At 45.9% G+C, this 27,520-nt stretch overlaps 1 protein-coding gene across 3 annotated transcripts in view; it reads left to right on the top strand.

The window, feature by feature from the left end:
- Nucleotides 1-27,520, top strand: part of LOC138583121 (fibulin-7-like) — a 94,837-nt gene that overhangs the window by 64,657 nt on the left and 2,660 nt on the right. For all 3 annotated transcript variants that reach the window (XM_069655093.1, XM_069655084.1, XM_069655101.1), the window contains 3 exons: nucleotides 463-576; nucleotides 13,324-13,461; nucleotides 13,558-13,696. In XM_069655093.1, coding sequence (XP_069511194.1) covers nucleotides 463-576; nucleotides 13,324-13,461; nucleotides 13,558-13,696 — 391 coding nt within the window. The remainder of the gene's footprint in view (nucleotides 1-462; nucleotides 577-13,323; nucleotides 13,462-13,557; nucleotides 13,697-27,520) is intronic.

Raw genomic sequence — 27,520 nt, forward strand, 5'->3', positions numbered from 1 at the left:
ATGTCACATTCACCCAACACATTCATGCAAGCATGGACCAGGATAAGATTCGAAGAAATGCAGATATCCCAAAGGTTGGATTATCTGTGGAGTAGGCCTGAGAAGGGGACAAGGAACCAACATATCTTCTAGAGGGTTTGAACACAAGACACGAAGAATGGAAAGGGACCACAGAAGCAAGAGGGAGGCAATTTAGTCCTAAAATCTTGCGCTCCCTCAAATATTAATGAAGATGTACCTGGGGTTTCAACAGGAGGTCAGAGGGAAGGAAGAGAGTAGGAACACATTCTTAGTTTCAGGGCAAGGGCTGACGTCTCACCATTCTCCCCAGATCCTCGGAGATGGCTCTGGGGAAATCTGAGCACAATCTTCCCGCTCTGCAATTCTGCGATTGAATCTAACCAAATCGTGTTTATAAATAAAATGCTGGGGCAAACCATGATAGTGTTTCCTCTCTTTCAGACTGGGTGACTAACTCGTCCTTCAGCCGTCAGCCTCGCTGTGCCGACTCCGGGAGCTCCCGCCAGTGCACCTGCGACAGCGGCTTCCGGATCAAGGCAGGAGGCATCTGCCAAGGTAAGGCCATAAGAATACGTGGATCTTCCTGACTGAAGGAAGTGTCCGTAGGGCTCTCAAGCAAACAGGGGTAGAAAGGGGTCCTTTCTTGCAAATATTGCTATAATTGGAATTTTCTGAAATTAGAGTCAGAACTTTATCTCTGAACTACAGTACATTTGTATCCTGTGTGTCTATATGTGAAAATAAGGCACTGCTTCATTCAAATTGACATCAGTGGCCTGTCATGTTCCCCTGCCTTTCAATGTTATGCCAGTGATGATGTCATGGCCCAGCAATTTCTGCTTACTGATGCCCAAGATGGAATAGAATGCAAACATGACTCTCTACATACAACCCTCAGACTTTTACCAGCAGACATCACACCAAACATCAAGGCACAGCCAGTAGTTAAGGGTATGCACATTTCCAATGGTCATCCCTGGTTTTTGAGTTTCTGTAATAAGAGATGGCATGGATGCGTTTCCTGTGTAGATAGTGTGGAATGGGAAACGGTCTAGGAATCTAGCATTGAATTCTGACTCTGGCATTTGTTAAGACCACAGATCAGTGCTCCCTCTAAGTCCAGCAACTTTCCATTGTCTTAAATGTAGGATAAGATACTTGTGTTAGCCACATACTAGCATTAGTGTTTTCTCTCATCCCATGTTGATTCTTATTATACAGTCTACTACAATATCAAACATATATGGCAAGTCCAAAATATTATTACTCACATGGATCATGGTGCCTCCAGCCATTAGCTCCCTCCTTGACTCTCAGCAATGGATCAGCACACTCATTTTAATATCCGGTGTCTTACACAATGAGCATTACAGGGAACAGCTTCTTGATATTTGTGCAATAAACTTCTGAACACTCTACCACCAGAATTCTTTGATCCCATAAGATGCATCTGTTATATGTGCCCAAGTTCAGTGTGACCCACTGGGGTGTCAGGGCTTTGTCTTCCCTGGTCCCTTCCTTGTGACACTACCTAGCTCCAAATATTATGCTCCCAGTTGACCAGTTAGATGTTTGTGGAACCACTAAAACATGTCTTGTGTCCAGATCTGCTGTGCTCTGCAGGCTGCTGTTGTCTGATATTAGGCCCAGTGCAAGAATGCCCTTACGGATGAGCATTGTATTTTCAAATCCCATTAACTCAACATATCAAAACTATGGGCCTCATTACAAGTCTGGCGGTGCGGAAATATGGTTGCCGATAGCAACGTACTGGTAACCTTTCCGGACCGCCACACAACGAGTATGCCTGCAGAAGCCAGTGCTCCTGGCATGTCTGACTTGCCAGGAGCACCGGCCCCTGCAAGCATGGTTCCCAAAGAAGCACCGTTAGCAACGGTGCTGGTGCTTTTATGTCCCCATTTCCATGGAGTACTAAGGGACTCGATGGGAATGGAGACTTACAGTTCCCGCCGCCTGACATCCCGGGCCACCGGGACTTGTAATATCCCGGTGGCACTGGGATATCAGGTGGCAGAAACAGTGTTACAAGGTTGGCGGCAGCCCGCCGGTTGCACCGGTGGGTTACCACCAACCTTGTAATAAGGCCCAACAGATATATACCCACTGCGTCTTCTTTGGGTTGGTTATTACTACACAGCCATCCATTTTACAGCTCTCACCTATCCTTTTTGTTGATGTAATCTAGGTGCAGTGATCAGCAGCTAGCCAATGTTTCCACTACTGTCACGGGCACAGACTTGTAGTCTCACCGTCTTATGCAATGACGAATCTGACATCCACAAACAGGTCCAGACATAGCGTTATTACGAGGTCGGCGGTAACCCGCTGGTGCTACCGACGGGTTGACACTTACCTCCTAATCCCATTTCCTCAGCCTGATATCCCGGTACTACCTGTATATGCCAGGTGGCGATGGGCCGGGATGTCAGGGGGGACGGAAACTGTTAGTCCTGCTTACCGTGGAGTCCCATAGGACTCCAAGGGAATGCAAACATGGAAGCACCAGCACTGTTGTTAATGGTGCCAGTGCTTCTGTGAAAACCATGCCTGCAGGGGCCGGTGCTCCCAGAAGACCTGCTGGGAGCACCGGCCCCTGCAGGCATTCTTGCAGTCTGGCGGTCCGGAAAGGGTGTAAGTATGTTGCTACCGGCACCCTTATTTCCAGACTGCCAGACTTCAAATATGGCCATAGTGTGGCTATTACCAGAAGCGTCTGTCATCCTCCCACAGTTGAGACCAGTAGGAGAGGAATCCACTATTTGCTGACCGCGATAGACAGATTGGTTCAGAAATTATCTGGCATCCTCCTACTACCCCAGTTATGCAGAATTGAGTGGGATCTGATTTATGCTCGACTAAGAGAAATCCAATTGCCCTCATTCTACTGATAGCACCCGCAATGCTCTCTATATGCATCATCAACCATTCCCCGAAATGACAAGTGAGGCAACATATATCACAGGATCAATACCCACCAACAGAATCAGTGATGCTCCATGTGTAGGCAGAGAGATCTCACACATCTGATGTGAACACTAGTGAGGCTCTATATACAACATCTGCTTCCCCCTGTGATACGCAATATTTAGAGACACATCTATTGATGGCACCTATAATATATATAGATCTATCAATATATTAATATTCTTAAGCAATAACCGGTGAGGCGGATGTGGAAATAGCTTTGTTTTAAGTTGTGGACATATCACAAGTAAAGAAGTCTACAAAAGAGGCAGGCCATTGAGGAAGTGGAGAAGCAAACTACCTATAGTCTTCTCTCCATTTCCATGGTGGCCAAATGCGGGACGAGTTGGGCAGGCAGCAAAGCTGATGCATTGAGACAGGCATGTGTGGGTTGGTGGTAGAGTGTGGTGGTGGGTGAGGGGTTAAGGTTGAAAAGGGGACATGCGAGGCCAGATATGGAAGGAGAAGGGAAGGCACTGTGAGGAAATGCATCATTGGCAGAGTCATCTCATCTGGGGCTGATATTGTTGATCCATACCAGGAGAAAATACCCACATTCTGAGCCCCTGACTTGCTAGGACATCCCGTCATTCTGAGCCCCTGACTTGCTAGGACATCCCGTCATTCTGAGCCCCTGACTTGCTAGGACATCCCGTCATTCTGAACCCCTGACTTGCTAGGACATCCCGTCATTCTGAGCCCCTGACTTGCTAGGACATCCCGTCATTCTGAGCCCCTGACTTGCTAGGACATCCCGTCATTCTGAGCCCCTGACTTGCTAGGACATCCCGTCATTCTGAGCCCCTGACTTGCTAGGACACCCCGTCATTCTGAGCTGACCAACTGGCTGAGACATCACATCACTACACGACCCGGGTGCTAAATATGTATACATAATAATATATTCTGACAATACCAGTGATTAAATACTAACTCAACATCTGTGGACTTCACCAGTGGGGAGTTATACATAGAGAACCAAGATCTTCAGACAGCACCAGCGATGAACTAAAGATACAGATCAAACATGTGATGAGAATGTTAGCCATGGAATGCTAATACTTGCTGAAGACATCATGCAAGAATGGGGCTGGATATAGAAAGAGACCTGGATCCGACTGATCGCACTGGGCATGTTTGGTAAAGTGAGAGAGGGATACATTGTTTGCTTGGAGCAACCTTTGTCCTGCAAAAATAAAGTCATCTGTTGTCCTCCGGTCGCAGGGCACAACCCAAGGTGAATGCAGGGATTCCAAATACAGTTCAGTATTGCATGGAAGGTAACCCCTCCGCCCCCACTTTGGTCTATGCAGTTCATGACCACCAACAGAAATGTGAACATATTTGAGCATAAGCCGGACATGTCCCGGGCTATTTCATTGAAGTAAATGAACCCCTACATAGCACCCTGTGGGTCAGCTATTTTATCATTTTTGTGAAAGGCTGATAACAATATGGGTAAAAATCCAAGCTGCATAAATTGAGAGATTTAGCAGCAGCCTTCCTATGCATTTTTAAATGTTGCACTAGCTTAACCCTTGAGCTATCCACCAATGATATAGTAATATGCATCTTTGTATGAGGTCCTTGGGCTAGAACGTCTGGACTCACCTGAAAGGTTTTGGACAGAAGCTCCTTGCCCTGGTGACATCATTTGCCTAAGAAATGCAATGCAAGGAACATACAGGTAATCGCTGTCGCACTCCACACGCCACCGGTACTACTTTAAAGATCTCACCACCCTTAGATACTGGTTACATGTCATTTCATTGCCTGTAATTTCATCCCCTGTCATTTTAACGTGTACATTCCAACGAAACTGCTCTTTTTTTTTCTTTGGGTGGGGGTCGCCCCGCCAAGTCCCCCTCCCACACTTATTTTTGGCTATTGCCTACCTGCCCAAACCCTTATCTGCCCTTTCCCACCTGCCCCTAAAAAATTCAATGAGCATATTCGTTGTAATTTGCATGTTAAAATGCCACGGGATGGAAATGCAGGCGATGAAAGGACGTTGTACCTAGATACTCTAGGTACAGTTAGCTTCGGAATGAGTTGGATCACCCCAAAATTCTATCCAAACTAATACCGGCAGTGTGCACGTATCAAAGGCAGCTAAGTGGTACCAAGGAAACGCCATACTCTCCACTGCTTGGTTTGTGGCATTCAGTAGGCCATCTTGGATAAGCAAGAGAGCAACCTCAGAGCCTCCTATCTGCTTCCATCTCGTAATGTCTGTTGCACAATATCTGGGGATGCTCGGGGAAATACCCCTACTAGCTGGTTGTGCGGTTTTCTAGGATCTTTATCCAAAACGATGTGTTTGATATTTGTTTGTCATTTCAGAGAACCGATATCTATGTGCATATCTAATAGGCTCGGGTAGGATAACATATCCCAAACATAAAGCAGCACAAGTTCTGATAAGGGGGAAGAACACAGTCTTAACTGTTCACTAGCCTGGGGATCTTGTGGGCGGCATGTGGGAATCATGTGGCACAGAGTTCCCAACACTTTGAGGCTTATACAAATGGGACTTTTCAATGAGGGTTGGACAGTACACACTATTACTGTGTTAGAATGATATGTAATAGCATGCACTTTTAATTGTATGTTGCTACGTACCTTATGCACCCACTCAGTGATCTATAAAAATGTGACAATAAAAAAAAAGTCTAAGGAGTTAGGGTACAATATTGCCATGGTGTCAAATAAAAGCACACTTGCTGGGGTGTTAATCCACTGTAACCCCTATTAATGATCCCACCACATACGCAAGAGAAAAGGTCTGAACTCACTAGCAGCATAACGAATGCTTCACTAGGCAAGGTACAAGAAGCAGCGCCACATTGTACACCATTATGAGTTTGGAAAAATGATGGTAACCGAATGACCCTCACTTTGACCACACCACCGAATTTAGAGATTGGAGATGAAGTGGAGGATTTACCACCAGCCAAAACCTATAAGGATAGCCTCCACTTTATATAAAATAATTGTTCGATTTAACTGCTCGAGGTAAATCAATGAAATCCCCATGGAGTGGGGTCCTGTGGAATCTAACAATGGGGATTAACGCTGCCTTCCCGCTACTTGTAAACCTGCGGTAAATCTGGGGGGGAGAATGGCAGTAGCAGAAAACGAGTCCTGGAAATACTGTGGGCTTATCACCAAACTCATATTGAGGAGGATTAGGATGGAGAACATTATTTTAACATGTGCTGACTCATGAAGGAAATCCTTCAGCACACTATTAAGCTACCGCTAACCCGGTGGACTTCCAATCTGCATGCTGAATACATGGATTTCATTCATTAGGTTGCACACATCATAGCTCTCTCGTACGGTTCCCTCTGTCCACCCCCCCAACCCTCATTGGGGTTCCTTGACTCAAGCAAGGGACAGAACTGGATCCAAAGGCCTAATACACGACGGTATGAGGACCTCTTCATCTGGAGATTCTCTTGGAAGAAACAAGCAGTTTTAACTGCGCCAGAGGTCGAAGTGGGCGTTAGCGGTCGGGAGCGGTGCTCCTATACTTTTTATTTTTCAGTTCCACTGTTCCTATACTTTTATTTTAAAAAGAAACCGTTCCGGAACGGTTTAGTTTTAAAATAAAAGTGTAGGAAGAAGTTGAAGCTTGCACTTCAGGGCACTGCACTGAACATTCCCTTGAATAGCAGGTGTGTTTGTTTGGGGGTTTGGACTGTGTGTGGGAGGGGGGCGCAGCGATGGGGTTTGTGGGGAGCGGGGCAGACTGGCAGGGAACATAGCTCCACTACTTCTTTACGTACACCTCGACCACTGAACTGCGCCCTAACAAGGATTTGGCGGCTGGAAGTGCAAGGGGTCAAGACCAAGGGGTAATGTAGTATTTTTTAACCCTTTACGTGCTAAGGGCGCATATGTTCGTCCTGAATTCTCGTAAGGAATCCCCCACAAACTCACACACTTATTTAAGAGAAATGAGTCTCTTAATTGGAAATTGGAAAGCTACGCAAATGTTGAAAGTCTCCCCCAAGGAATGTGATGGTTAAGGCTGATAATAAAAGCTGGCCTCTGCTGCATATCTGTATGCCAAGGACAGATGGTTCCTACTTTCACAGGAAAAGGTAGCTGATCATTTCTTGCTCCTAAAGGTGCAATGCCACCACCTTCTGCGTTTTGTTTAGTGGCAAGCAGCAGTGCATAGTTTTGTGGACATTGACCTTGCTCACATGTTTTGTTAGAAAGTCCTCCATAGACACCTTGTAGTAGCCTCTGCACATTGCACCTTACTCAGACATCCCCTTGCCATGCCAGGATAACCCCACAGTGACCCCAAGACAAAGGCATACAGAGAAGATAACAGTAGCGTTTCAGTTATGGTGCCCTAGTAACTGAACTGAATGGACAGAGTTAGCAAGGATTTGTGCCGATTCAGAGAACCTGACATGTTGCCACTTTCTCCCCGCCTCCCTAGCAATGAGAAAACATTTGCTGTTAGCAGGGCCAAACCCCCCCCCCCCCACCCCTCACCACAGCCCATTGAAGTTGCACCAGAGAGGGTCCACTGCTATTGTAGTGGAACTGACTCTGCAAGTGGACAACTTCCCATCTTTATTACAACCCAAGGCTTCATAGCAAACACTTATCGCATGGAAGACTTAAAATATCAGAAAGATCACATACTGTAATGGAGAACTCCCAGATCAGTAAACCGTGCAGGTGAATGAAAGAATGAAGCCCCTGGTGGAATATCCCATGATGGTGCATCAGAGCCTAGAGAACCAGAGGAAGGAGGAAATAAGTCTTTGCAGCCAGTCCAGATCCGATGGAGGAATCAGCATAGCTAGTCCACCATTCTCCCGGACACGTGATGCTCATGAGTAGGGCAGACCACACTACGTGCATGGGTATGTGGCTGGCAAACCACAAAGAGCCTTCCAACATGAACATCGCATTGTTACATTCCCATTGGGTCAGTATATGCTCCAAGTTTACCCTCCGCAATGGCATGGGAGAGTTGGAACTGGGGCTGCAATTTATATTTATTATGGTGTTCATAATGTTTATGACCTCTTCCTGACACAAAGACCTTAGTGTGGCATTTGCTTGGCTGCTGAGTTTTTCCAAAGAGCAACCAGCAAAACATTTTTACTACACTATGATTGTTTGTTAAACTGGAAAGCAATGCAATATATATCACTGTATTTGGTTAGGGCTTCATTACAAGTTTGTGGGTGTGTCAAAAGAGTGGCGGTAGCGAGTTTACTACCACTGTCCCACACCGCCAAATTCCAGGGTTTGCAGCAAAGTGCAGGATTTACCATGGGCCTAATTATCGCCCATGGAAAACGCTCCAAGTCCCTAACTGGGTCCTATGAATTCCTTCCATGAATGGAGGATGAAAACCTCCCGTCTGCTACTCATAATCTACTGGATTTACCACCAGACCGAGTGGCAGAGTTTACCACCAAACTCATCATGCCCTATGTGAGGTAAATGTATTCCTACTACAAGGAAAATAATGTTTACAAATCCATTTTCCCAGCCGGACTCAGGCCCGAAAAAGCAATCATTTTAATGTTAGTCGCCAAATAAATAAAGGCGCCCTATCATTCCTGGCAACAGTGAGGTTTTATGATGGGTGCAATCCAAACAGGACCACCAAGGGAACCCCACCTAGCAGCGCTCAGCAAGCAGGGCCAGGACTATAAGTGGTGGGAACTGTGCCGAAGGCCTGCAAGGCGACTGAGGAATCGAAACACACATTCACAACATTGATCCCACTTTGTTCATAGAACGTGTAATCTACATAGAGTGTACCGTGTCTGCAAGCCCTAGTGATGCATTATTATTTGGGCAATGAGGGATCAAGGAGTTGAACAGTATGTATGCACATACATACGTTTATTTGGAAAATAACAATACATTCAAATAAACTTTCCAATTCAAAAACATTCCCAAACCACCATTCATTCAATCAGAGTACACGACGCTTTAGAAAGAGAAACAGTGGTGCAAGAAACATTATCAACACTTCAAGTTAAAATATCCTATAAATGCACACAGGTTTTAGAGGAGTTAAATAGTGCATACACAGTGCAGCTGGACAATCATAAAAACAGCTACCCCTCACCAGAGAAGTTAGGTGTTGTGGCCTTGCAATGTGATGATTCACGGGTTCTCGTCACTTCTCCCCAGAGCGGAGCCCTTGCCTATCAGGCTTGGGTGGTGAGGCTGCTACCCAGTAGTCTCCCTAGGGGTGATAAAAAAGCAGGAGGACGTCATAGGGAGAGACTCCCCTCATGGGCCTAAGGACACCCATCCTGTGAAAGACCTCCCTAAACCTTTGTTCCCAGAAGCTATGGCCTGTTCACTCCTTCTGCCTCCCAACCTGAAACGAATGATGTGTGTTATTGTGGCAATAAACCACGAGACTGCGGGCCAATACCCTCCTAGGTAATGTCCCCGGGGCCGTAGTTAACGAAGCCCTGGGGACATTACCGCGGGCAGTATTGGCCCGCAGTCGAGGGGTTTATTGCCATTAGTACCTAATTGCTTTTGTTTCTGTTCCGAAAAAAGTTTCGGAAAAGACACAAAAAAAAATGTAAATAAAATGGCCGCCGGGAAAGGGAAAACGTTGTCTGTTCCCAGTGCGTCCGCTCCCGAGAAAAGAAGAAAAAAGAAGGTTAGTGGGGTGGGGAAGGAAGAAAAAAAAAGAAAAACGTACCGCGGTCTCCGCGGGGGACGATGGAAGCCTCCAGCCGTGTGGAGGCTTGGAGCGGGGATGGCCCCGCTCCGAGTCTCCACACGGCTGGAGGTTTCCATCATCCCCCGCCGGAGACTGCGGGATAGAAGGTAAGCGGGGTGGGGTGGTGTGGGGGGAGGGAGGAGGAAAGGGGAAACAAACAAACGAGGGAAGCCTCCAGCCATGTGGAGGCTCGGAGCGGGGATTGCCCCGTTTCGAGCCTGCTCATTGGCTGAGGGGCTGCCACGCCCCTCGCCGGGAACAGTGTAGCCGGCAAGCACGGCATAAAAGGGAATACCGTGTGGTATGGCTCGCAAATGAGCCAATCACCACACTGTATTCCCGTTGTGCCGCGCGTGCCGGGTACTAATGTGAAGTCTCTACTATTGTATCTGCAAGACCATATGAGAACTGAGATGAAGAAGAACCAAAGAAACATACAGAACAACAGTAGAAAGGATTACCCAACAACTGTGATTTAGGTGGCCACTAGGAGGCATGAAGCTAACTTCACAGGCTTTGACAACAAACATTGACGCTATGCTGGGGTGGGCCCAGCAGTATAAAGTAAAGACCGAGGAAGGACTAAGTGTGTTCTGGAGCAGGAAGAGCACACGGGAAGCTGGCATCTGTTCTGCAGGACCAAGGAAGTGCAAACCTGAGCTGCCTGAAGCATGGAGAGATAGTCGGTCTCTGAAGAAGAGTCCAAAGGGAATTACGTGAGCAGGAGGGAACCGGACTTACTGCAAAAGCAGGAAGAATCCAGCTGTGGCGTAGCCTCCCCGAGGTTGACCGTGTGGTCCATAAAACACACTGAGACTGCTGCAGCTACATCTTTGTGGAGCTACGCAGACCAGAGAGGAGAAAAGCGGGAAGATGCACTGAGCATGTGCAGAACCACCAGCGACATGAGACTCCGGGAAGAACCAGTAGCAGTCCTCAGTGAAAAAACAGGTAACAGGAGTTGCGGGAAAGCTGGGTGGGAACCAGGGAGCACAGAGTCAAGTATTCATAGCGAGTGGTCTCCCTCATCACAGTAGTGATACACAGAACTTCAAGAGTCAAGTGTCCCTCAGTAGTGATCTTCTTCATCACAGTAGTAATTCCCAGAGAGCCAAGAGTCAAGTATTCCTCTGGCGCGAACTCCCCCATCACAGTGGTGACATGAGAAACCATAAATCTCAAGAGTACCTCAAGAGTGAACTCCCCCGTCACAGTGGGAAACTCAGCATATGTGAAAATGACCAAAAGGACAAAGAACTGTGGGGAGTAATCTCCCCAATAATAAAGATAGAAGAAGTTCTGATAAAGTATCAACAATAAGAAGAAGATATCAGCAATAAAAAGAAGAGTGGATAAAGCCCTAACACCGTTGTTCACAAATCCTTGGGAGGAAGTAAAGAGACTTCTGAAAACTTGTGCAAAGGACTATCCAGGGATAGTCACCAAAACTCTTCCAGATAGATATGATATGATATGATAGTTTATTTAAATAGTTCCTATACCTAATGTGTTTGAAAGCGACATTTCAGATAGTACAAGAGCTAAGACATAAATAAGGAAGGGAGGGGGAGAGTGGGGAAGAAATGGAAACAGTCAAGCGGCTCCGTACTAAGGCTGATGACATTTCTGGTACAGGCGGAGAAATACAAAAGGTGAGGGAGAGGTGTGCAGAAAGGGAGGGGAGGAACAAAACAGGCGACTATCGTACTAGACCTCACTACATTTCAGATAGTGCTGGATGGGGAGGGGAGAAAAAAGTAAGGGGACGGGGGAGGAGACAGACAAGGTTGCTATCATACTAGGTCCAGGGACAATTCTGATAGAGTAAGTACATAGAAGAAAGTAAGTTTTGGAGGGGAGGAGATAGGAAAAGGGAGAAAGGGAGAAGGGGAGAGAGCAGAGAGTAAGCAGTCAAAAAGAGTGAAGAAGCAAGAGGGAAGCACGAATACAATTGCAGAAATTAGTAGTAACACATAATGTTGCAAGCCAGGATACAAGATGAAGATGGGAACAGCATGATGCAGGGCCACCATGAGTACAAGATGCAAAGGAAGTCCAGCATGAGAGTTGAGAAAGGGTGACGCACCGTGAATGAATGAAGTCCATAAAAATCAAATCCAGCATTGGCCACAAGACGGTGATGGTGAAACCAGAATGTATCAGGACAGACTCCTGCAGAAGCAGGCTGGAGAGGGACAGGGGGAGCAGGGAAGAAGAATCAAGAAAAACGGGCAACACCTTTGTGCGAGAAGGGTGGGGTGCACAAGGGAACATCACAGGGAGACCAGAGGGGGTGGGGATGGCAATAAGGGAGTCATTCTCCTGGTCTAAACGTATTTGGTAAACCAAACAAGTACTGATAAAGTGCCAGCGATAATAATTGATAAAGCCTTAAACTCTGTTGTTTGCAAATCCTTGGGAGGAAGTGAAGAGACTTCTAAAAGCTTGTACAAAGAACTATCAGAACTGTCTCCAAAACTCTTCCAGACAGACCAGGAGAAGGGGTCATTCTCCTGGCCTAGGTATATTTAGTAAACCAGACCCTATTGCAAGAGACAGCTGTTAAGTTATTCTAAGACTGGATTGTTTCACCAGGAGAAGGGAGCCATTCTCTTGGTGGCTTGGATAATAAGTTCATTGAACTCCTTGCTTGGTATATTTGTTAGTGGTAGGGATAGAGTAGTTGGTTTGGACAGAGGACAGTATGTTGGTTTTTGACTTACATCCTGACATGCACCTGAGTTATTGTAGGTTGAGGTAGGGAAAACATTTTCTATATAGATACTAAGAGTAGCACTAAATGTGAAACACATTGCTATGCCACATCAACTTGGACAACAAAACATGGACAAGTATGTGGTGATGAGGCGAAGTGGTCACTAGAAGCAAACACATATAATGGTGTGATTAATGTCACTAGACAAGAAGGTCCACACACAAAGTTCTATCAGGTCTCTTGTAATGCCGTGATAACAGGAGAACAGGCCCAGAACTGATGGACGTTTTAGTTACAGATAATATAAGGCACAGTTTGGAAGGAGATGTCTTTGCTTTATTAGAGTATGTTTTCCTCTAATTAAACAATCTGAAATTGCAGAATCCAGTCTCTAACCACAAGGAGAAACCAGCCTTCTATCCGTCCCTTTTCTTCTTCTCACTGTTTCCAGCTCTGTAGCCAATGAGCACGCTTGTCAAAGGTTGCATTGCAAGCTTCTCTTTGTGATATGTACACAATGGAAACTGGCTAATGAGACATGGACAAACTCTGTAATAGGAGCAGCAAGGGAGGCTTCCCTTTTATTTCCCTTAGGAGACCTTTGCACTAGTTCGATGCCCCAGCTTTGATTCGGGACCATTACTCGGGGGGCGGTCACCTACCACACAAGACAACCCTCTGGTGCTGGCTTTAAAGCTTCATTACAGCCCAGCAAACAGGGCATAGTTTTACTCAAGATATCCCATTTTAGGAACTCTCCTCTGCTCTAGCAGTAGCTGTCATAATGTAATAGACACTTAACCTTTCTTCAAGGAATCAGTGATGTACAATAACCGCCCTCTCCCCCTTCTTCTGTTTCTCTCTTAAGATGTCGATGAGTGCGAACTGTTTCAGGTCAACCGTGAGAGCCGTATCTGTATCCATGAGTGCATCAACACCCCCGGATCATACCGGTGCATTTGTCCCACAGGATACCTCCTCAACACAGAGGTGAACAGCTGTGAAGGTGAGTCCTGCCCCTGGAAAATGGGCTGAAGAGGTGTCATGGACTTGGCCAACCTCCTGCAGTCTGTCATTAGCGTACCATTTCTACATTTTACAGATGTTGATGAATGCGCCAATAATCAGAACAACTGCAGCCGCAGCGAGATGTGCATCAACGTCTACGGTGGCTTCCAGTGTGTGCGGCCAGAGTGCCCCAAACCCCGCCTGAACACCAGCTATGTCAAGACGTCCAACTAGTAAGTGCTCTCTCCAAAGACTACGCAATAAGGCCTGGAAAGTGATAAAGCGTTGAGCACGATTATTAGACCCGGATGTCTAAATGAGCTGTGGCATGGCTAGATTTCTTGTGTTGAAATTAGAGACACTTTTATAAGAATAAGTGGTTGTCCAAATCGGGGCCTCGAGGACCGAAATCCTGACCGGTTTTCTGGATATCCCTCATGAATATTAATGCGGAAAAATGTGCATACATTTAGAATCATTGTATGCAAATGTATCACATGCATATTAATTAGGAGTATCCTGAAAACCCGGCATGGATCCAGCCCTCGAGGCATGGAGTTGGACAACCCAGTATGATATTTTTGAATAGCTATCATTTTAACCTGAATGTCCTCGGGGCGCACATTGTAATCATGGTCATTGCATCACTAATATTGCATTTTGTATCCTATGAAAGGAAAAAGGTTTTAAGCCCTAGGTTCACAGTACTCACATGATAGCTTTTTACAGGACATAGGCTGGATTTGTTTCTACATTGATCATAAATATGAGAGCTTCACTGAGAGGAGCGAGATGGAGAGGCTTCTGAATTGACTGGACCTCCTTACTGCTGGTGGCAAGTGCCAAATAGTGCTTGCGCCAGACTATCCCCATTTCTAGAAGGGTCGGATACTGCTACATCAGAAAAACTGATCTGACGATTTACTGCCAGTTTACTGGCGAATTAACCGCTGGTGGTCAAATTACTACTGGTGATACCGCAGGTTTACCAGCAGTCTTCATCACAGAAAAGTAGAATGTTTAAAAGTAATGGTGCTTGCCACCAAAAATAAAATGAGCTCTATGCTGGTCAGAAAAATTGTCTCATCAGTTGCAGCAGCTCTCACACTGGACATTAAGTGTTTGTCATGTGCAGGCACATACCACACTTGAAATCACAAGGAAATGTTTTTCCTGCAGGGGCTCTCTCCTTGCCCCAGAAATTAATGTGTGTGCCGGTGTTATTTTCTACCACTGATTTTACCACCCTTTCATGAGTTGTCGTTTAGAGCGGTAAAATACATTTCACCAGCGGTAAATGTGTTATCAATGGTGGAATTTATGTTCAACCGGTGGCATTAGCAGTGCAAATACCGCCAAACTGAATTACAGCTACTGCATGTGGTAACAGTAAGTTACCAGATAATTTAGGATAATGGTTAGTCATCATTTTAGTGTCCCATTAATTCCATTGGGGACAGGCAGAGTTACAGCTTATGGCAATTGCACCTCGGCCATTACCGCCATTGTAAGTGGAGGTAAACCAGGCAGATATTTAGGTTTAGGCTATTGGGTGTTAGCCACCTATGAAGCTGGAACTATTGACACGGGATCTGTAAATAAAGGGAAGATGGCATGTGAGGATTGACACACAGCCTGCATATTTTATTTGCTTATTTGTATTACCTGTCAACGCATATGCCTATGTGACTTCCCTCCCCATCCCTGCCGCTCTCTGTCTAAACCACACCCATTGCAGATTTACCATGTTATTCATCAGCTGCATGTCTTATGGGCTGATCAGCAAGCCTGTGATCTGCAGCTGGATGACATTAGTGGAAATAGAAAACTTAAATATGACCTCAAAGGGGTCAACCATTGACTCCCCTGTGTGAGGTCCCTGCACATTGCACAACACATCACACATACCTGGAAGCAGGCACTGAAAGACGAAGTACTGTCCCTTCATTTTTAAATTTATGAATGTTTTAGCATATTTGCTTCGTTTTGTGGAACTGGGTTGTTTAGGAATTTTTCTGAACTGCTTTTTTGAGCACGTCTGGGGACTGTGTAGATTATGGGAGCTGTGAGAAGATTGATTTCTATCACATGCATACACACTGCTCCTACACTACGTGAGGGGTCAGAAATGCAAGACAGACACAAAGATATTGTTTTCTCACAAGTTTCCATGTTATTAAATATAAAGGGGTGAGACAAACGCCTATCTTTCCCTAACCTAACCAGAATGTCCCTGCCTAATAGGCTAAGAGAAACTAACCTAGTGTCCAAACAGTATCTGACCCTCACGCTAATATACAAAACAAAATTATACAAGGTCTGTTTGGCTAGCTTAACTTTCACAAAACCGCATATCAAGTCAAACTCAAAAGTCAAACAGTAATCCTTGGATCCCCTTCCCCTGGATCAATTCAGGAATAGCTGGAACCAAGTTCAATTTCAAGAACGTTCTGGGTAATAACAAAGTTCCATGAAATGTATCCTTTCACTTGGCAAAGTGAATATCTTCTTCCAAAGGCTAGTTTACACACCAAAGGCCATTGTTAATTTCTCCACATCCTTCTGCTTGATAAAACAAAAGTATTTTCCTTCAAACATTAATTCATGAATCAGCAAGTGTTATTTTCTCAAAGGCCAAGCACTGGTTAGCACACCGTACTTCTTCAAAAGAAACAATTTAGTCAGGATGGTTCAACAGTTACCTTTTGAAATACCACAGTTCATGTTCAAAACGACAAGTTGTTGGAATTACCACTTCTTTTCCATCACAACCTTTTACCTTTCACCACAACCACAGTACTTTAACCCATCTTCTTCTTCGGGGAATACTCGCCTGCCAGGACGAGTTACAATTGGTCCCTTTCCTGGTTTTGTAGCCTGTCAGGATAAAACTCCTACTACTACAATGTGTGCTCTGTGGTAAAGGCTTGTTCCAAACTCTCCACACTAGAAACATAAATGAGGAGATCTGAACCAACAACTGGTTCTCTTGATAGTCCTTTGACTCTTAACAAAATGTATTACATTTCTTTCCAAACTGATATTCCACAAATGGGTAATTGTTCTCTTGTTTGTCTTTTGCCTTTAGACAATGCAGGTTACGGTTCTCTCCCCCTTGGTTTCTCATAAGAGGAGGGCTTTGCTCCTGGAGCATTTGTTTTCTGGTTGTGCACCCTTTTGGCTGCTGGCAATGCGGCTTACAATAGTTATCTCACAATTGACATTTCTTTCTGGGAGACTTGTACCCAGTTTGTCTTTGTATCGCTCTTCTACTAATTTGAAAATGTGCATTACAATAGTCTCCTAATTGGCATCCCTGATTAGGAGATTTGCGTTCTGTCTGTATTTCAATCTTCTGTGGCTTTGGCAATGTGGGTTACAATGGTGCCCTATTTGGAATTCCTCATTAGGAGAGCACACAGTTTGCCTTATTATCACTTTCTTCTGGCTTTGGCAATGCACGTTACAATTGTCCCCTATTTGGAATCCCTCATTAGGAGAGTTGCACTCAGTTTGCCTCAATTTAAGTGTCAGTATTCAAAATAAGCATTCTCACCTAACGGTCTCCTTCGGATCGCCCCAGGGTCACCTGCTACAGGCCAACACACTGGTATGCCTTTCCATCTCCTTCTGGCTCACTGGTGTTGCTACGGGTCTCTTCGGGGCTTCTGCTTCTCCCAGCTTCATTTCGTCTGCTGCCATGCACACAGACCTTCCGTGAAGCTCTCGCAGCTCCATTCACTGTCCGGTGTAACTTCAGTTACGGCGCAGTTCACGACATGTTGGGAGTTCCTCTCCCACACGGCGTGGCTTGCTTCCGCACTGCTTCCCGCTGCACGCTCTCTGCAAGGCCACACCTCCCCGACATCTATCGCAGCTCCTACACAGCGTCCCACTGCTGCCACACTGACACCCTCAGCTTGTACGTCCTCCTGCTCCTGCTCTCACACCTGAAAGTCCTTTACTTTCTTAAAGGTCCTGCTCAGGTGTTTTCTATTCAAATAACCAGACCGCTCATAACACTTCCTTAACTCAGCCCATCTTCCTTGTCTCAGTACTAAAAGCATTATGGGACTTGAAGTCCGTAATGTTCTTGTTTGTTTTATTAACAATAATCCAATCCAATTGGGTAACAGAGTATTCAGACTTAGGGGAGATCGTTAAAGGCACTGGTATTTTACCATTGGGCTTAGGACCTTGATATAAGGCAGTTCATAACAGATAGAAGTTGTAATATTAGCTTCCTGATCCTGCATTATGCTATTTCAAAGTTTGTCCAAAGAGTCTTCATGCTCTGAACCTTGGGCAGTTCAGGGAGAGGGAACAGCACAGTGACAGCAGGCCATTAAATATGTAGGCATTCAGGGAATCTTATCATCAGAAGAGATGAATACTGCATCTCTCCCAGCAGAGTCATTCACCACTTTCCCGTAACAGCCATCTCCTCCAATGTGATCCTCCCTCATGATACCGCCCCCAGGACTGCGATCAGGTAGCAGCAGCCTTCCTCATGCCATATCAGAGGAGACTTTAGGCTGAGGTTTAGTGATGACTCTGCAGGATTCATCACAACTCACACACATACACAACACACTGCCCTCTCATCACACCCTCTGTCCCACACACCTCCAGCTCACACAGTGCTCAAACTCATGATTCACACTGCCTCACACATGCACTTGCACACAAGGCCACCACAAACAATGCCCATACACACACTGCTCCCACACACATGTTAGCTGCCCCAACACACACACATTGACCATCCACCCACACTGCCCCCACATACTTTCCACACTCCCTTTTCAAACATCCACTGCCTGTGCACACACCCACTGAGCTCACACACTAAAACATCCCCCACATGCACACTGCCCCCTCACGCACACTGCCCCACAAACACTGACCCTTTCCACACATATTGTTTCCACAAACTGTCTGCCCACACTGCCACCCACACACACTAACTGGCATACGTTGCCCACACACACTGCACACTGCCCCCAGACACAGACTGCTCCTTACAAACACTTCCCCCACACATGCTGCACCCCACACACTGCAACTACATACAAAGCCCCCCACATGTTCTGCCCCTCACAATGCCCCCACCCACAGCCCCAACACACACACGCTGCCTACAGTCACAGTGCAACCAGATACACTCTGCCTGTCCCCACACACTGCCACTTCCCCCCACACACACTGCTACTTGCCCTGCACAAACTGCCACTCCCCCTCGCACACTTTCCTCACACATGCACTGCCCCACTACACACTGACCCCCAACATGCACACTAACCCCAACACATACATTGCCTGCACACATTTTCACACATTTCCACACATCCACTGCACATACATGCACACTGCCCAAACACCCAGGGTACCCTATTCCCACACACATAGGCTCTTGTGCAGACTTCACTTCACACACATATTGGCCACCATCACACCCACACACACTAGCAGTCCCTCCCACTCCTCTTGCTGTTTCCAATTCCCTTCTCTTGGAACAATACTCCAAATGTTCCTCTCTTCTTGTCTTTCTGGACCTTTCTGCTTCGTTCGACACCTGGATCGCACTATCCTTCTTCCCACTCTTCACAATCGTGCACCTTCTCTGTCTCCTGGCCTAACCAATCCTCCACTACTTTTCCACTTACCTATGGGGGTCTTCAGGGCTCTGTTCTAGGTCCTCTACTTTTCTCTATATATACTAGTCCCCTTGTCTCTATCATTTCTTCCTGCAGAGTCTCCCATCATCTTCATGCAGACGACTGTTAGATCTTTCTTTACTTTTCCTCTGAACTGCACTCTAATTTCTTGGCTTGTCTCCTCGATGGCATCTCACTATCGCCATTTGAATCTGTCTAAAACTGAGGTTATCAACTTTCCCGCTCCTACCATCCATCCTCCACTTCCCCCCCTTCTAGTTCCTTTCCCCTTGCCCCCTTCCTCTATTGCCCTTTCCCCTACCGCCCGTTAACTTGGGTGTAATATTTTACTCACATTTATCCTTTTCTTCACACATCTCTTCTCTCACTCTTGTCATCATCAACTGTATAACATTTGTAAGTCTCGCCCATTCCTCACAGCTCATGCTACTAAGGGCCTGCTTTCGTCTTTAGCCTTGTCTTGACTTTTGTAATACTCATCTATTCTCTTTTGTCACCCAGACTTGCTAGTCTCTTCGTTCAATATACAATTCTTCCATACGTTTCCTTTTCTCTCTCTCTTCTCTGGATTCTCTCTGTCGATTCTATCCATCCTGTCTTGCTCTCTTTTTTTTACTCCTGTCTACTGTATACTTTCCTCTGTATAGTTTTCAACTGCCCTAATGATCTAACTTCTCCTTATCTCTCGTTTCTTGTTTCTTTTTACATTCCTACTCACTCTCTCAGGGCGCCATTTCTTCTGGCTGTCCCTGCCCCCCCCCCATGTGTGTCCTCCTGTTTCTGTTCTTTCTCTACTCGCAACAACATACTGTCATGCTCACCTCCTTTCGCTGCACTCTATTTCTACTTACCCTCAGTTTAAAAGTCGCCTTAAGGATCATCTTCTGTCTTCTTGATTAACTACTCCTGACTGACTCATGCATTTATCTTTGTTTGTACTGCTTCTGTTTATTTGTTCAGTGCTTTGGCGTAACACATACACACCACCCAAACACACTGCCCTCACAAACTAAATTTGGCCCCACACACCCGCTACAAATCTGCAAACACTGCATCATGCACACACTGCCCCCAACATGTACACTGTCCCCGCACATACATGCACAGAGACCGGCCCACAAGCAGGCACAATGTATGATATGATATTTTATTTGTATCGCGCTCGTACACAAGTGTTTCAGAGCGCGACAAGGCAAGGGAGGGGAACAGGGGGGGGACACATTAACAATCTTACTAGGCCCAGTGGCATTGAGAATGTGCAAGTGCATGGGAAAGGGAAAGGGGAAAAGTGCATGGAAGGGGGAGAGTGGAAAGTGCAGAGCAGAGGAGAACAGATAAATAATAAATACAAATAAATAGATAATGGAGGCAATAAACAGGGGTAGTGCAGCCAGCAAGTGGCAAGTGCTGTGTTTATGGCAGCAGAACTGGGTAAGTCTGATAAGTGCATAAAAAGACGAAAATGGGGGCTGTGGGACACTGTATGGGTACAGATACAATCCCCAGTGGTGGCCAGAATGCAGTGCAGGAGGGTGGCAGGGAGACCAGGTACCTGGGCCCAGGGGACAGAGGGCGGCCAGGTGCACAGTGCAAGGAGAGAACAGATCAGCAGGGGAGAGGGGGAGCAAAGGCAGATGTAAAGAGGAATGTCTTGAGGTGCTTCCGGAACCGGAGATGGTTCTCCTCAAGTTTTAGAGTGGCAGTGAGGCTGTTCCAGAGGGAGGCCCCAGCCGAAGACAGAGATCTACCCCCACCTCGTTTCTTTGAAAAACAACTGACCCTGAGGGAGGTAGAGGAGCGAAGAGCTCGAGAGGGGAGGTATTTGCAGAGGGTTAGCTGTCCACTCACATCAATTAACCCTACACAAGTTCCACACACACACATTGCACCTACACAAACTCACTGCCCCCACACACACACTGTCCACAAACAGCACACCCGCTGCCGCACACACAAACACTGCCCACACACACACCGACACAGACTGTACATACCAACTGAGTACGCATACACACAAACAACCATATTGGGAGTAGAGGGCCATTTCTGGGAAATTCATGACAGTGGTGTGTGTACCTGGACATTTGACTCCTTGGCAATGATGCAAGTGCTTGATCATATGTGGGAAATTGCTGCTAAGAGGCAGAGCTGCTGAGTATGTGATGCTAGTATAGGGCAATGCCTATACAGTGACTATTCAAAAGGCCAAACTATTCGATTCAGTGCTTGTTTATGCCTGGCTCCTGAAACCCACAATTCTGTGGAGCAGTAAAACAGGCAGTATTATGCCTATTTCACAATTACTGCACAGCGTGCTGAGGCACCTAGTATGCCCAGAAACACCACTGGGGAGCAAAGGAGTCATTATGGGGTTGCCAGAGGATCCAGTCCGAGTGCTGTGCCCTTATCTCTTCCGCAGGTATGATATGATATGATATGATATGGTATTTGTAACGCGCCTATACACAGGTGTTTCAAGGCGCGACGAGGCAGGGAGGGGAGGAACAAGGGGAGACAAAACAAACGATCCTACTAGGCCAGGTGTCATTCAGATCGCGCAAGTGCAGGGGTGGGGGAGGGGGGAAAAGTGCAAGGGGAGGGGGAGGGGGGGAAGTGCAGTAAAGGTAAGTGGCGTAAGTAATAAATAAAAAAGGGCCAGCTAGTGGCAAGTGCAAGGTAAGTGCAGAACAAGTGCTGGGGAAGGGGGGGGCTGTAGGGATACAGAGACAGTCCCGTAGTGCAGAGGGGTTCCAGAGGATCAGTGACTGGGACCAGGACCGAAGGCAGTTTAGAGTGGTCCAGTTGCAGGATCAGTGCAGTTTAGTGAAGAATTAATTAGCTGTTCAGCAGGGGAGAGGGAGAGAGAAAGCAGAAGCAAAGAGGAAGGTTTTGAGGTGCTTCCGGAACCGGAGGTGGTTCTCCTCAAGTCTGTGTGACCTTTGGGTTTATTTTAACATGTCTTAAGTCTCGTTTGTCTAATGAGATTTGACGTTAGTGCAGAGCGTATAGATATCACCCTTTGTTCTCAGGTCACGAGTTTACGAGCACGTACAAGCACAACATTTTGCACATGTGAGTGTTCCTTTTTAAAATAGGCATTGCCCAAAGCTCTTGGCTTTCGGATGAGCTTCACCCAAATCTACATGAAGCTGACAGTACTGTGTACCATTCCCCCCCCCAATAGTAATTGATGGGCATTTATTCTATGGTACAGCAACTGACGCAAGGAAGGCATTAAGTCACTCTTACGACCTACTATACCCACTTACTACAAAACCGTTGCCAACCTGACGGCGCAACTTGTGGCCACACGCGCAGATGTTCTTCTGCCAGGGCTGGCATGAAGCAGCCAAGGCTGGCATGAAGCAGCCAGAGGCTCGGTCTCTATGGGAGCGTTGCCTTCTCCCACTGTCGGTTCCGGCATCTTGAACAATCCTTAGCCTCCTAAACAGTATCCTATAGGCTGTACTAAAGGTGGAGTCAGGACCAAGGGGGAAACCCTGTGCTCCAGCTACTACTACGCCTAAAAAATGGCAACATTGGACACGTTCTTTCTCTCTCTCGGTGACCATAAAGGGAGTTTTCATTGCGATCCCACATAAACTGGCAGCTGGCTTCAGCCCCTCGCGACATCCTGGCCAGAGCGCAAATGTAATGGCACGTGAGGATGGGTGTGGTGGCGAAGGAGACCAGCACTTTGACATCACAGGTGGTACTCTGGAGCACCGAGCAGCCTCATTGACACATTAAAAAATTCTCATGCTATACCAGGCACAATTCCTGGGAATTTAGGCTCAATTCATGGAATATTAAGCACAACCCAGCAATATTGAACTCCCCATGGCATGTTCAGTAGCAGCATGCAATGCCGGGTAATGCCCTGCAAAGTAGCCATCAGTGTTTATATTAGTTCAGGACAGTGCAGGGCAACTGGAGGAGGAACAATGTTCTCACAAAATTCATACGAAGACTCCTTACAAAGCTTTACTACACTTGGGCAGTCATTGCAAGAGAGAGCAAAGTAGAGCCAACGCTGGAACAAGAGAGCAAATGTGGGGGCATGAGCGCCAGCAAAGACCGAGGACCCTGAGGCAAACTGGAGGAAACAGGTTTGTAGCTACAAGACTAACATCCTTCCAAGAGGCGTGTAGGAAGTGGTATGGCTTGGAAGGGGCTAATTGTGGAGAACTGTGAAGTCTCTGGGACAGCTAGCCCCACAGCCATGGAGGTGTTTAAGGAGCTATGTCAGGGACCAGGACCCCATGAGACCTTAGAACTTGGGCCTACCTTTGGTGTGAAGGGCGCCTCCCGCATCCTTTTTGAGTGAGAAGGGCAGTCTAACCCTTAGGAGAGAGATAAAGAGAGGGATGGAACTGTGAAGTCTCTGTGACAGCTAGCCCAACAGTTGTGGAAAAGTTTGAGGAGCAACCTCAGGAACCAAGCCCCCCTTGATGGCTTAGACATGGAGCCTACCTCCAGTGTGAAGAGCACCATTTCTCTCCTGAGTGAGAAGGGTAGTACAACTCTTTAGAGAGATAGCAAGAAAGCAATGGAACAATTCCCAGAGGTTAAATGTATCATTTCCCCCCAATTGAGAAAGACCCCATAAAGGTTAACAAACAGTAAGAGAGCGAGGGAACCAATGCCTTGTGTGAAAGGCACCATATCCCACCTGAGTGAAGGAGCCCTACAACCCATAGGAGAGAGCAACATATAAACAACATATAAATAAAAGCAAACAATAAATAAATGGCAAATAAACTATTCCCTGGCGTGAATGGCTCATATCCCCCTCCACTGAGTGAGAAAGATATTAAAACCTTTACGTGGGGAAGTAAGAGAGCAAAGGAACCACTTCCAGACATGAAGGGCGCCACATCCTTCCTGAGTGCGAGGGACACTATAACTGATGGAGGGAAACGAGTCATGTCAACCTTTGGAATGAGTAGGGCACTATATCCCTGAGAGAGAGAGAGAGAGAGAGAGAGAGAGAGAGAGAGAGAGAGAGAGAGAGAGAGAGAGAGAGAGAGAGAGAGAGAGAGAGATATATATATATATATATATATATATATATATATATATATATATATATATATTGGGGCATATGAGATCCCTTCAGTAAAGGAGCAAAGTGCACCCTAACTTATATTTATAGTGAACCGGAGCATTCTATCCCAAGATCAGGGAGCATTGTGCCAGGCACTATCCTTCTCCTGTCGATTACAAAAAGTAAGCAGAACACTCCTACTCTGTGAAGCAAACTAGGCAAAGAAGCAGCGGAGCGCTATATCGCTCAGACTGTGTTGTGCTTCAGAGAACTTGAGGAGACAAGTAAGGTAGAGAAAACTCTAATAATATATTATTTATTTTATCATTACACTTTATTTTAGATCAAACCCAGGAAGTGTATTCTTGTTCCGTTGTAGATAACCCTCTGCTACCCATAGTTATTCACCTCATCCTTTTCCTGTGAGAGACGCAAAAGAGGTCAATTCCATTTTGAGTCATATGGTTAAGGACAATCCGACACATGGATCTTTGACCTTCCTTTCATGGAGTGAATCATTTAATGCGCTCCCCTTCAGAATTGTCTGTCAACCGATTGGCTTCTTGGTGGACATATAAGTAAAATGAGGTGCAAACTCCCTATGTTGGCCCCATTAATAAAAATAATCAAATCTGTTGGTTGGAAGGCTGTGACAGAATGGCATCTGTGCGGGTAGGCAATCCCAGACATTTCTTTTTGTGACACAAAATGATGCATACAGATAACTCTGTCCCAAATAGTGGTCTCTACTAATCAGGCCTCACTTTCCAAATGCTACACTCTAGAAAGTATAGTAGACATGTTCTCTTGGCTGGCCTTTGCCAACTGACATTCCAGCAGCTGCCCTGTAGTTTTGGCAACATCGCAGCAACAGAGGAGCAAACAGCCTGCTGGAATCTAAATTAATTCCGACCTTAACAGGGGGCACCCATGAACCTAATTAAATATAACTGGGGATCCCAAAGGCCTGATGGCTGATCGGTAACATATACAAATTAAGCTTTATCTGGTTTGATATTGTGGCCTTTGGAGAGAGGCAGTTATAATTGCCAAAAACCCATTTCAAGTTGTTAAACTGGTTTCTAGTGACTCATACAACTGTCAGAGGGTTGTGTAACATTGTCTGGGGCTGTGCTAGGCAAACAAATGGTTGGGTCCAACCCTTGAAGCGTCTTTTGTTATCTGCTGCAAAGGCTTGACATATTTCCAGGAGGACAGCATAGAGTGCCAAGGGGAACGGTGAAGATAAGTGCGTCAAAGGAGACCATACCAGCACAATCAGGAAATAACGCCAGGGTGGTAAGAACTAGAGTCTATTTGATATAAGACAGACATGGGGAGGGGGAAGTTTAGAGTAGCCCAGGAGAGAAGTTACAACCAGAGAAGGGCTTCCACCACTTTGGAAATGCCTAGGCCACAAACACTCCTTCCTACAGACAAGGCACTTTGCAAGCTGAAATCAGAAGGACAATCGCTTGTTGCAACAGCTGAGATTGGCCCGACAGGGGCTTGAAATGGACCAATCTGCTGTGGAAAAATTACTAAGGGGGTGAAAGCCGCGTCCCCTTTGAGGAATGCTCTTTGGAACGTTATTGGTGTCTGCTCAAAGTCCACAGTCATTGGGGTGAAGAAAAAGCTTTTCAATGGAGCAAGATCTTCCAACCGGACACTCCAGGGGATATTTTGGAGCAGACACTCATACCCTGTCTACTGGAAGTGTCAGCCGTACAAGTACTCTCTTGCAACCTTCCTGGCTGATAAAGGCAGGAGAAGGACTCACCTTATCCTCCGAGACCCTGAGACAAGGACCCACAGCAACCCAGAATCAAAGGAACAGCTTTGGGATCTGTATCGCTCCTTAAATTGCTTTCAAGCAGACTCTACCTCTTTCAAGCCACCCCATGCCATTGCAAGATCCATGGAGCTCTTCTTGACATTCTATGCATTTTGACCCCCTTCAATCCATTTTTGAGTCGTCGACTCAACCTCGCCTGCTTGTTCCCTAGTACCTTTGAACCGCCCGCTGCTGTTGAATAGCGCCACATTGTTTGACCTAGCACCCGACATGATACAGACTTGACCCATTGGGAAACACCTGAATCAAACATCTCTATACCAACTCGGTCTGCTGTAAAGCACAAAGAAACCCAGTTTGACATGTTCGACTCTTTACCAAAAGACATACTTGAACATTGCTGCAAACATATTTGCATGCTTACCGCTATCTTCAAACCCAGAGTGCCCCTTTCATCCAAAACTCTGTATAGTATAAGTATTCCTTTATAGGGTGGGTTGTTCGTGTTTTAATAGTGTTTTTGCATCTTTAGTTTAAAGTCTCCTATTTCTACAGAACCTTGATTGAACGTTACTTTTATTTTGGTACCACAGTATTATTGTTGTCCTGGATGCTTCCTTGCTGGTTCATGCCCCTTTTGAAGAGTACAGCCTACCCTCGGCCATTGGCATCTTTAAGCAGTGAATGAGGTGTACCCTTCATGTTGAGCCTGTTTCATCTTCTTGATTGAGATCACAGCCTGTGTTGTGGAAGTGTGATTAGTAAGAGTTTAGAAACCACTACTCATCCATTTACTCCTGCAGAGCAGCAGTCATTTCATCACAGGGGCATGATTAAGATATGAGTATGGCCACAAATTCGACATGTGCACCCAACCTTCTGGGCGTTGGATCACTATACGATATGGTTATGTTCAATAGAGCAATGCAAACATGAGCAAACTCCAAGCATAACAGGCTAGAAACAAAAACCTTCTCAAATAAATGAACTTTCAAATGGAATAAGAGTTATAAAAATGGAGCTGTGAGTGTTTTAATGAAAATGAAAGGAGAGAGACTCAACACTGAAAACCCTATTCAGTGTTCTACGAAACCGTTATTAGAAGGTCAGCGATTTTGTTTGTAGACTATTAAAATGTACGGATTTAAAAATAATACTGCCTTCGGTTCTATACCTTGTGCGCTGGGGCTAGGGTAATTGTTTTAATTTATTTTATCTCGCAGAAAGGATTGTTGACAAAGGAAGTAACCACATCCATTGTTTGGCATATTATTATTAGTATTATAATATTTATTGAGCACATAATTACTCTATTGCCTGCACAGTAAGCCAGTGTAGGAGAGCATGAACCCACTCAACAGAGTCACATCTATGACATGAAGAAGATCTTCTGTACGAGGTAGGGCCCTCTGGAAGCGTCTTCCTTAGCCGTGCAACTGTGGCAACCACCGAACACATGTATACAGTATAGGCTTCAAAAACCTTTTTTAAATGTGTAGCAGGATTTTGTTGGTGGATGGCCTACGGAAAGAGTATG

Source organism: Ambystoma mexicanum, chromosome 1p (assembly GCF_040938575.1).
Source record: "Ambystoma mexicanum isolate Mex_15411 chromosome 1p, UKY_AmexF1_1, whole genome shotgun sequence".
NCBI classification, from domain to species: domain Eukaryota; kingdom Metazoa; phylum Chordata; class Amphibia; order Caudata; family Ambystomatidae; genus Ambystoma; species Ambystoma mexicanum.